Here is an 11,801-nt window from a genome sequence, read left to right on the forward strand (position 1 = left end):
ACAAGTGGGGAAACCCAAGACCCAGAGGAAGAAAGTGACCAGCCTTGGATTACACAAGCACACCTGGCAGAGCCTCGTCCCAAAACGCCCTGATGACTTGGCATTAACAACTACTCTGAGGGGGCCCCGCAGAGCCGGACAGCCAGGGACCGGCAGCTCCCCTCGGGAGGCTCGGGCGGACACTGGGAAGCCTGCCCAGCTCGAGACCTACTCGGTGGCCCGCACGAAGCCGCACGTGTCTGCTCGGCACACAAAGAAGCTCTTTCCTTTATTCGGGCCATCGCGAACGCCGGTTTTCAAAAAGCAGAAGGTCCCTGAGGAGACAAGAAGGTCAGCAACAATTACGCCACGCTAGCTCAAGGGCCGGGACCCGGGCGGTGGACCTACGCCTCTGGGCTCTTACCGTGCTCAGGACACTTAACTACTTCCATAGTGCTCCTTCCTCGGCGCCCATAAAGCCCGGTTCTCAACCACTGCTTCCGCCTTTTACTGCGACCCCGCCGTTCGGAACCAATCATCTTTCAGCTCTTGTAGCCGCAACCCCCCTCACACACAATTCACGGCCGGGGCCTTAGCGCACACCCTGGCGGTTACCTACCAATCATATAACAAATGCGCTCACCTCCAACCAATCACAGCCGCCCTCAGGCTGGGCGCGCGCCGAAATCAAATACAGAACGAGGGGGCATGGAGAACCCGGCCTTTGCCGACTGGGGCGTGGCTGAGACTGGAGGGCCTTCCAGGGAAAGGAGACTGAGAAATGCAGATCCTAGAAAAGAGAAAAGCGAGACCGAGGCGCAGGCGACTCTGGTTTAGCACTTAGACCAGGAGGCGGCTCTAGAGGGAGCACGAGTCCAGCTACTGAAGGCCTGAGCTTCGCAGGCGTCTCTGAGTCGGGCCCTCGTGGGCGCTCTGGCCTTGTACTCTACCGCTTGAACTCTAGGGAGCAGTCACAGTAGGCCGAGCCACTGAATATGCGGCCGAGAGCGGCGGGAGCAGGGTGATGGGGACAGTCCTTTATGGCAGCCGTGGTGAATTGTGAAGTCTGTAGTAGTTCAAGCAGAAAGACTTCTCAGGGACCCACAACAATCCTTTAAATTTCCTTAGCGCTTTAGACATCAAAAAAGTGCTTGCACATAAACGTCTCTTCACTCAACAACCTGGTGAAATGTGCAGCATCTGTCTAATGGAAGATCCCCCAAAGTTCACCCAAGTTCACAGTCATTGAGTGGGCGATCTATGGACAGATACACAGGTCTGAATTACAGGGCTAGCGTCCTTTGAGCCACGCAGCTGGCTTTTCTTTTTTCTTTTTGTTTTCCCCCCGGTGTGGGAATCAAATTAAATCCAGGGCCTTGTCGTGCTAGGCAAGCATTCTACTACTGAGTACAGCCCCAAGACCCACGCAGCTGCTTTCTGAGTATACTAGACGTTCCTTAGGCCCTCATAGTGTGAAAGCACTGTTTAAGTGGCAAAGTGGAATAGAACTAGCGCAGTTTTTAAATTTAGCGAAGGTAGAGTTTACTTGGTATGTTTTATATTATCACACTTTTTCTGTTAGTGTGCTTTTGTATTTTTAAAAAATCAAAGTTGAAGGAGAGAAAAGGGACTGTATTTGAAATTGTAATCAATTCTATTAGTCATTAAAAATGGAGGAATAGATATGACAGAATTGTTGCAATCGAGATGGCTTCATATTACAGCATTTGAAGACCATATGTCTCAGACATATGGAGTGGCACATGCAACTGTTATGGGGACAGGAGGATGGAAAATCTGTAATGTCTAGGAAATCTGGGCTATATGACAAATGTAAATGTTATGGGGAGTCTAGAAGCAGGAAGACAAGCCTGTGGTATCATTTATTAATTAAGCAGTACTTATTAAATACCTTTTAGTGTGCCCAATGTGGAGTAGTACTTGGGAAATACAAAATTCATGTATTCATACTCATGCAAAGTTTAAAACAAATATTCTAAAGACAAGGAGACTGAACTAGCACATATTGAAAATTTAAATAGCAATATAAAATAGTATTTAAATGTCAAGATGAATGGAGTTAGCAGTAAATTCTGGAGGACTAGAGAAAGAAATGTCTGGGATTTCCAAAGTGGAGTTAGTTCCTCTCTGAAACACCAATTCTGAGATAAGACAGATGCAAAAAAACAAACAAGTAGAGGCATTATCATTATCCCCAGATTATAATTCTTGTAATTGAGAGATTTTTATGTACATGCTTAATAGATGATATATGGGAACATGTAGACCATAAATACTGGATTTGTAGGAGGAGGAGCATGGTAATTAATTTTCTTGAATAATATTATTTTGGAACAACTAAGACAAAATCAAGACTTCATCTATCACTTTTAAAAAGAAACTCCTAGCCAGTTGCTGTGGCACACACCTGTAATCCTAATGCCTAGGGAGTCTGAGGCAGAAGACTCACAAGTTCAAAGCTAGACTCAGCAATTTAGGCCCTGTCTCAAAAAAATAAGAAGAACTGGGATGTAGCTCAGTGGTTCAATCCCTGGTACCAAAAGAAAACAAAAATGAAGAAGTTCTTCATCTACAAGCAGATATCTCAGGTACAAGCCCGCAAAAGAGTATACGACAAATTACAGAAAGGGGGAATATTTCTTCCATAAATTGGAGATGTGATAGTTCAAAATCTTTAGTCCCTGGACAGCTTATCTCACCAAGTCATATTTAAAAGAGTGATAAAAATAACTTGGACATTGAATGAAAGATGATCATAATTGGAGATTTTAATTAATTTTTATGCCTAGTGGTATAAAAAGCATGATTTATACAATATACATGTTTAAATATACATGAGCATACTTGTATTAATGCTTCTTTTTAATTTGTGAATTTATTTTATTTTTTATTAAATTTTTTATTTGACAGATTGCATTTTGTATATTTTATTTTTATATTCATAATTAATCTGCAGAAAACTGGAGAAACTTTGGAGAATGTGCTTTGTGGACCTCTATTTTGAGTAGAGTTGAGAATTTGAGTTTGTTTTTCCTGAAAACTTGATTTTTTTCAAAGTAAATGCTTAGGCTAGGTCTTGGTCTAGTTAGTTTAAATGCATGGGTTAATAATTTAACAAATTCTTTCATTTTGGGTCTGGTCAAACACAAAGTATATGTTGAAATTGTTCTACAACTGGTATGATAATGGCTACACTAAAACTCATAGAACTGTATACTTCAAATAGATTTTGTTTTGTTTTGTTTTTCTGGGACACTGGAGATTGAATCTTAAGTTGTATACCCACTCCTTTTTATTTTTTATTTTGAGACAGGGTCTTGCTAAATTGTCCAGGTTAGTCTTGAAGTTGTGACCCTCCTGCCTCAACATCCCAAGTAGGTGGAATTAGAGGTATGTGCCAGCATGCCAGCCCACACAGGTAAATTTGATTATTAAAATCTATACCTCAATAAAGTAGTTTTTAAGCATGTGTAAGCAATTCCAAAATGTGTGCATAGAAAGTCAAAGCTAAAATTAATAATCTAAATATGTGAACATCCTAAGGAAATATTCTAATGTGAAGAAATAAAATAGTAAAAACCCTTTAATTTCAGGTGGTGTTGATTGTTAAGCAGGCTGGTTCTCTGAGCTATGGAATGAACTGTCAGGCTAATGCAAACACTCAATTTAATTATTAGGGAATTGCATTTTCTCAGGTAAGCATTATGCTGACTGACATCTATTAAACTTATCAGACATCCACGAGATATGGTGGCGAGAGGATCATCTGGAACAGTCCCCTCTTGACATCCCTGTCACTATCTATTTTAAAATAATCAGCAATTCCATGTTTCAAATGATTCATAAAAATTTCAGTTGCTATGCAATTTTTGTTCATTATTTTGAAAATTGAATGGTTTAAATGTATTTTCCCAATCAATTTTAAGACAATTTTAAGAATCATTTGGATTGGTGGTGCTACGGATTAAACCCAGGATCTTGCACCTGCTAGGCAAATGCTGTATCACTGAACTACACCCCCATCCCAACATCTTGTTTTCTGAACATGTGAGATTTTTGATTGTTGCTTTGGAGTAGAGTGAGGAGAAATAACTCATTTCAACTGAGAGATAAAGGATTTTTGCCCATGAGGTACATCCCGAGAGGGAGCATTCTCTCATTCTAACTATTCCTGATGTACGTTCTAAGATAAGTGCATTTACATATATTGCCACATTCTGTGCTCACAGTTACCTTAGCAGTGGGCATTCTTTCATCCTCGTTTTAAAGATTAGGGTATTATGCTAAAGTTTAGAACAGCTAAGGAGCTTTTCCCAGAACTATGCTCCTAATCATCCCTATAGAGGGCCTCTCCTAGAACTTTGGAACCAGATAGAGCCCATAGATTAATTTTGTCCTGGCTCAGGGTCACAAAACTGACATCAACAGATCAGGGACTGTAATCCATTTTTTGAGACTCCCAATCCAGTTCTTGCTATTATAGTATTTTTATAAAGCATGGATTATTCAGTGATTCATTCAGACATTGAACCTACATATTTCCAAGCATTTAGGTGTTTGTTATGATAACCAGACATAGCTCAAAAAAATCCAAAACTAAAGGGAAAAAAGCAACAAAAAAATCCTGTCATTTTATAAGTGATCACTAGGTAGCAGCATATTAACATAAAAACCACAGAGATTGCCCATCCTCTTGTTTCATTCTTTTTCTTACAGATACATAATGATAATTCAATCTCATTTCATTTTGTGCCTTTCAAATATATGACTATTTTTAACTTGTTCTTTAATATAAGCACAGGATGATAAAGGACAAATCTGTTTAAAATCTGAAAAGTCAAGAGATTTTTAAATTCTTTTGTTGTCTATTTCACAGTATTAGATTCCAAATTTCTTTGTCCTTAAAATGTTATATCAAAAAGTAGTTCCAAGGAAGTACATCTTTTTAAAACATAAGTGTGTAATTCATTGTGTATGTGTGCATTTCTTATTGTGTAGTTGTGCAATGATGCAGTTTTAGAGCATTGCCATCAAATGCCAAATTTCCTCAAATCTGTGTGTATGTAGTCAATCCACACTGCCATCCCCTGTCCCCAAGGCAACCACTGATCTTCTGTCTTTGTAAGTTTGCCTTCTGGACATTTCACATAAATGAAGTCATAATAATATATAGTCTGTTGCTTCTGTCTTCTTACACTTAGCATAATGCTTTTGAGGTTCATCCATGTTGTTACAGGTATCAGTATGTACTCTTTTTTATTGTTGAATAGTATTCCATTATATTAATTTGTCAGTTGATAGACATTTGGATTGTTTTCACTTTGGGATTATTGTAAATAATGTTTTTGTCACTATTAACCTACAAGTCTTGATGTAGACTTTTTCTCTCATTACTCTTGGATAGATACCTAAATGGAATTATTGGATCAAGTGGTGAGTTTGTGTTTAACTTTTTAAAAAATTGCCAAACCTTTTCCCAAAATGTCTGTACCATTATATTGTCACCAGCGATGTGTGAGTTTCCAGGTTTTCCATGTTCTGACTGACACCTACCCCTCTCTCTCTCACTCTCTTTCATTATAGTGATTTGTTATAGCCATTCTAGTAGGCATGAAATAATTTCTCATTTTTGTTTTGATTTGCATTTCCCTAGTGACTCCTTTTCACAAGTTTTATCATCTTCCTCTTTTTAAATTGTCTTGAAAGGATTTTTCCTTTATGGGTTTGTATGGAACTTAGACCACAACCTAAGTAAAAATGACATTAATTGGCATTTGCTTTCATTAATTGTTATTGATCCAAGGAAATCAAAGAAAGAGTAATAGTTAAGTAACAACATTGCTTGTTGTGCTCTGACTATAGTCATGTCAAAAATATTTTGAGCAGAATAAACTATTAACTTTTAAGGCTACATATTGCATGGTTCCTTTTATATACCTCTGGGAAGTTTTGTGCAATTTTTATTTTCTACAACTAGCGCATATTGCTCTTGTGATTTAAAAAATCCAATAACGACATTAAAAGCAGACACATAGGGGAAAATGGCAAAGGGAATGTACCAAAATAATAATAGTACTTATATAAGATGGCAGGATTTTTATTTTTTCCCCATTTTTTTATACAGCTTGTAACATTATATTGTTACAGAGTAGCCATGGGCCCTACATGTCTGTACCTCCACCATAACACCTCTTAAACCAACTTACTGCTCAACCTTGCTGTGTAATCCTGACCTTCTTTCTGAAATCAATCCTGCCTTTTATCTTCTTTATTCTTTCCCACCTACCCCCTTTTTGTATCTAACTTAATATTTTATACCAAGGGAACTTCCCCCTTTACCTTCAACTTCATGCTAGTTACTTTGCTTAATTCTAACTTCATCCTTAGCTTATCCTTCCTTTCAAATATTACTGAAGTACAAGGACACTGCTCCCTGAAGCTGCTGAGGCCCTCGGCACCCTGGCCCATTTCACATACCCAGCTAAACTGGAGCCTCAAGACCTCCTTGTCTGTGCTTGTTTTCTGGCTTTGCCCTGAGTTGTGTTTCTTCTGGAAGGCAGCAGATGGCGCTATGGTAGATTCCCATAGTGCTCTGAAGACTTACCATAGAGTTTTTGAGCCTCCCTAGATGTTGAGATCTTAGGGACTGAGAAAACACTGGTTGAGTTCTGGCTTGTTCCCCCTACATTTATTTTCTGAGTTAACCTTGAAGCTGTAACAGAGCAGCCTTTTATGTTACTCTTTTAGTTCTAAAATGGTTTTAAATAACTCATCAATCTTTTGAACACATAAATCAGAGTCTGTTACTCCTTTGTGTAAAACTCATCAGTTTGAAATCCTTATCTTGGTCCCTCATCCTGGATCTGTTGCTACCTATTTCTCCCCTTTAACCTGCTGTCACCCAACTCCTTGCCTGCTGTGTCCCAGTCACCCTGATCTGCTTCCTGTTCCTCAACAATGCCAAGCTTTGTTTTACCCTAAGGCCTTTGCTCAAATTGTGGTTTCTTCCTGGAATGTTTTCCCTAGTTCTTTAAAATCTCAGCCCCTCACCCTTCAACCCTTAAGAATCACTTCAATGAGACTTGTCCTGTCTCCTTTATTCACAGAGGTCCTTCTTTGTTTTCTCTGTAAGTATCCTCCTTGCTTTCTAGATAAGATTTTGCTTGTGGTGCTACCCTTGACTACACATGGAAGTGCCAAGAGATCAGGGACTTACTTCTGTTTTGCTCAACATTCCCTATATGCATGGTCTATAGAAATTCAATACACATCTGTTAAGTGGAATAAATGAAACCAGGGTAGGAAGGAACCCTAAAGCCACCCATTGTGACCCCTAATCCTGTCCACTTCATCCCTAATGGATTTAGCATAGAAACTTCTGATCACAGCAAGTTCTCTACATGAATATCTCAAAAATGTAAGTTAATTCTAATGCATATTAGGTAGAAATCTGTCTGTCTGAACATCCACTTTCTTGTCATCTGGAGTTACGCATGATACATTTAATCCCTTTTAACATCACTTTAAAATATTTGAATGTGGCTATTTCATCCTCTCCACACTTCACATGCATTTTCTTTCCCCAAAGAAACAGTTCCAACTGCTTCGATTGCTTCTCTCCCCTCCAGACCCCTTCACCAGTGTTTCTCAATGAATGTTTGCTTAATTTGAGGCATCTCAAATAGAAGTCAATATGAAGAATACCATGGGATAATTATCTCCTTTATTTTGGATCTGACCACTTTATTATGCATTATAAAGCTGCTATCTCTTTTTTTAACAACTATTTCATGCTAGTAATTTATATCGAGTGTGCAATCAACCAAAACCACTGTTTTCATTTTTCACACATGAACTCAAGCCTCCCTTACCCAGTGCATCTAATTTCTTGAACTTAACTATGGAGTCTGTTTCATCTTGTTATTTTTAATTCATCATTCTAGCCTGTCTAGATCTCTTTGAATCTTGTTTCTGTCAGCTGACTTATTCTGGCTACTTCCTGACTCTTTGTCAGTTGAACACTTGGTAAGCCCCCCTCTGCCTTCATCCAACCTGCAGTAAAGAAGGCTCAACCAGATGAAGCACTTTAGCATGACCTGGAGAGACCTCCTCCAGACAAATATGGCACTGTTGTCATCATGCTTCAGATACCATCATTCCATCAGGTAAGGAGTCACCTGACGTTCTCATTGCTACTCTTGTTCAAATGCCTTGCTACTGTTCATATGTGCTGGCTCTATGACTGTCCTTTGATTTGCCAGCCTGTAAAGCTTGACAAAAAAAGGAAGTGAGACTGATCTGGCGTGGCTTTTTCTTGGTGAGCAGCACAGGAAGCAGCCTGGAGACCACAGAGGGATGTGGCTCTTTAGGACAAAGACTCTCACCTCACACCAGGCTAGTGATTCATTCAGCCACATCATCTCCTGTCTCATCAATCCACCTGACAGTGTCTGTCACTTCTCACTTCTGATTCAATCTTCCATCTCTTTCATCTCCCTATTAGTCCTCTCATAAGCTTTATATATGTTTGGATGGGGGCTAGGAAGGTTCTAAGTGAGAGACTACTATGGTCTCACAGTGAGAAGAAGAGGAGTTAGCTTTTCTTTTTTTTTTTCAGTACTGGGGATTGAACCCAGGGATGCTCTATAACTGAACTACATCCTCAGCCTTTTTATTTTTTATTTTGAGACAGGGTCTTGCTAATTTGCTGAGTCTGGCCTTGTACTTGTGATCCTCCTGCATTAGTTTCCTGAATAACTGAGATTACAGCCATGTGTCGCTGTGCCTGGTTAAGCTGCTTTTGATGAGATCTAGGGAAGTCACCCTGGTTGCATGCTGCAGAAACTCAGGACTTCTCCTTCCAAAGGTCCAGCTCTCCTAGCTCTTCGGTTCCTCTTTAGTACTTTTTCACCCTTCATTTCCTTAGACTGAACTTCCACCTTAATTTAAGCAGAAATCAATAGACCTACTTCTACATGCAGTAGACATTGTCTGCTATATCAGAGACACAGCAAGACCTTGCCTCAGTGCCATGGAGCTTGCTGCTTCTCTTGATATCTTTCTTCACATGGTTGGTGGTTCTTTCAGGAGCTATGGACACCGCTGGGGCAGGGGATTGGAGAACCCTCAAGAACAGAACTCAAGTGGGGCGGGAAATGTGTGGTTCTTTTTTCTGTGGTTCATTGGTTTTTACTTCTGCTTTCTCATTCTTATGTACTAATCGTTTTTGCTTTTTCTCCCTCATTCCTCTTTTGCTCCTGCTTACCTTACCTCTAGGCCTCAACACTTCTGCAGTTCAGGGCAGATGAAAACAGCATTGATGATGAGCTCTGGAGGGGGAACCATCCAGGTCCTTTGTGTTTCCACCCAGAGCTCCGCATGCATGTTTAAACAATCCCTTTTCATCCTTAAACTTTTTCATGATGACACCACCTCTGCCACATCAGTAATTGCCTGTTTCTGATGGAAGAGCTGGAGCATGGCTAAGTGGCAGGTGGGGAAATTTTGCTCAGTTCATTTGACTGGTTTTGCTTTTAGGTTGTCCATGCTATCCAAGTGCATGCATGCACAATAAAAAATGCCCGACATGTATCACTCAAAGAACTTAACTCCATCTGAACCACGTAAACAGATATGAAGAGTGCACTCTTGGGGTAGTATGGGCAAGCTACAGTTCAGTTCATCAATTACCCTGTCAATCTTGCTGTGGTCTGTATTGTGCTCCCCAAAATTTTGTTGAAGCCCTCTCACCCAGTGTTTTGGTATTTGAAGATGGAACCTTGGGGAGATATTAGGTTTAGAAAAGGTCATAACCCTTCATGATGGTATTAGTGCCCTTATAAGAAGAAACACCAGAGAGCTTCCCCTCTTGGCTGTAAAAGAATACATTAAAAAGGTAGCTTGTCTATAAGCCAGGAAGAGAGCCCTCACCAGACCCAGAATCAGCTAGCATCTTGATTTGGGACTTCTAGTCTCCAGAACTGTGAGGAAATAAATTCCTATTGCCTCAGCCACCCAGCCTATGGTATTTTGTTGTGGTAGCCTGAGCAGACTAATACAAATTCCCAAGCTAATTATTTGCTATCTGCCATAACATTTGTTTTCCAAATGTGCCATTTGCACTCGAATCTACATGTAAATTGAATTAGCTAATTAATACAGGTATAAAGTACCTCAGGATAGAAGTCTCCGGTGACTCCATTTCTCATTAATTCCCATATATTTATACACCTTCACTTTGAACTCTTGGATTAAACTACTCTGTCTTCTCATTTAACTGCAAAGCACCCAGGCAGTTTTATCTAAATATTCCTCTGTCCATGTTGCCTTGATATCCTGACTCTTTCCTGAAATCTTACAGGTAGCTATCTCTAAATTAACCTCTTGGCTGAGAACCCAAGCAGTGATCCCATTTTGTGGAAAAGCCCATGCTAGTGTTCAATTCCCACATCTTATTGTCTCCACCGTGTGTTGAGAATTAGGAAGTAAAATGGCAGGTATCTAGTTTCCTTGTTAAGAATAGAAAGGATTAAAATGGCCAGCTGGTCAACCATGTTTACGATGATACCTAATATTTATAAGTTCTAACTCCTTCATGTATATATACCATTTAATCCTCACAGTGAATCCTGTAAAGTAAGTGGTATTATCCCCATTTCATGGATGATGAAAGTGAGGTAAAGAGAGATCAACTGCCAAAGATTACACAACCAGTGGGTGATGTAGCCAGGATTTGAACCTAGGCAGTATAAATCCAGAGCTCCTGTACCTATTAGCTTACCAAAGGTAGTCATTGGAAACACCATCATAAAGGAACAAAGTCAAAAGTGGAAGATTGTAAGAGGTAGTAGTTAGCACCCTTGATTGTATCTCAGTGAAGCTTACTTCTTAGTGAGGGCTCATGTGTTGGTTATTTCTTTAGTAGAAGAACTACTAAATATGGCAATGCCATTTAGCCTTCTCTTGCCAGATGGAAAGTCTCCTGGCTTACTTCATTTGAATGATACATGTTTAATACTACACTGAATACCTTTCCTCAATCAAGGAAAAAGTAGCAGTGGAGGTATGTAGACAGATAATGTGTCTATGGAGCTGATGTTGGGCAGAGCCAGTAAACCTTGTTCAGATTCCTGCAACTCTATTCAGTGCTTTGCTTCAATTGTGTTGCTTTTCACACAGCACATCACTATTTGTCTGTTTTAGGGCTAGCAGGCATTTGGGCCATGTTAGGGAATATAAGCCATTCTGATATCAGCACCTTTTTATTGGCCGATTGCTTCTTAGGCATTGAGACCAGAAGAGCCCTCAATTTCCTGCTGCCAGCAGGGTGGTACAAATAGCTGCTGTCAGACAGACCATTAAACAATACAAAGGTTCCCTAAAGACAGACTTAAGAACTTGTAGCATCTGCCTTCAGTTACAGGAGACCATAACAAAACATGCTCTCATGTGTCTATTTAAACAACCTCTTAAGGCAGCACAGAGTGGCCATTCAATTGACATGCATTAGGCTGAATGGAAATCTGTGGGAACCAAGGCAGAGTGCAAAGGGGTTCCCTGCTCCCCTAATCCAAATTTGCCTCTCCCTTTTAGAACAAACTGGCACTTAGAAACCTTGCAACAATTTAAGCACCTGTGGTCATTATCTGCCCTAGTGGTCCTCTCATTACCTTATGAGTCTTTGTTTATAATGAGATAGTAGAATCTATAACTATGGGAAGTTTACTGTGTAGAAAGAGCACTGCCTTTGGAGTCATGACCCTTAATATCACTTAATGATGACAATACTTAACTGTTTTTTT

The 11,801-nt window shown here is 39.9% G+C and overlaps 1 protein-coding gene across 4 annotated transcripts in view; it reads right to left on the reverse strand.

The window, feature by feature from the left end:
• Ttf2 (transcription termination factor 2) overlaps window positions 1–538 on the reverse strand; it is a 38,946-nt gene extending 38,408 nt beyond the window's left edge. For 3 of the 4 annotated variants that reach the window (XM_047515807.1, XM_047515800.1, XM_047515825.1), the window contains exons 1-2: window positions 404–538; window positions 212–314 (exon numbers count right to left, since the gene is read on the reverse strand). In XM_047515807.1, coding sequence (XP_047371763.1) covers window positions 212–314; window positions 404–518 — 218 coding nt within the window. In that variant the 5' untranslated portion in view covers window positions 519–538. Of the gene's footprint in view, window positions 1–63; window positions 315–403 lie in introns of all 4 variants that reach the window. The other variant, XM_047515818.1, reaches the window with a different exon arrangement.
• Between the last annotated feature and the right edge of the window lie 11,263 nt (window positions 539–11,801).

Source organism: Sciurus carolinensis, chromosome 1, assembly GCF_902686445.1.
Source record: "Sciurus carolinensis chromosome 1, mSciCar1.2, whole genome shotgun sequence".
In the NCBI taxonomy this organism is placed as follows: domain Eukaryota; kingdom Metazoa; phylum Chordata; class Mammalia; order Rodentia; family Sciuridae; genus Sciurus; species Sciurus carolinensis.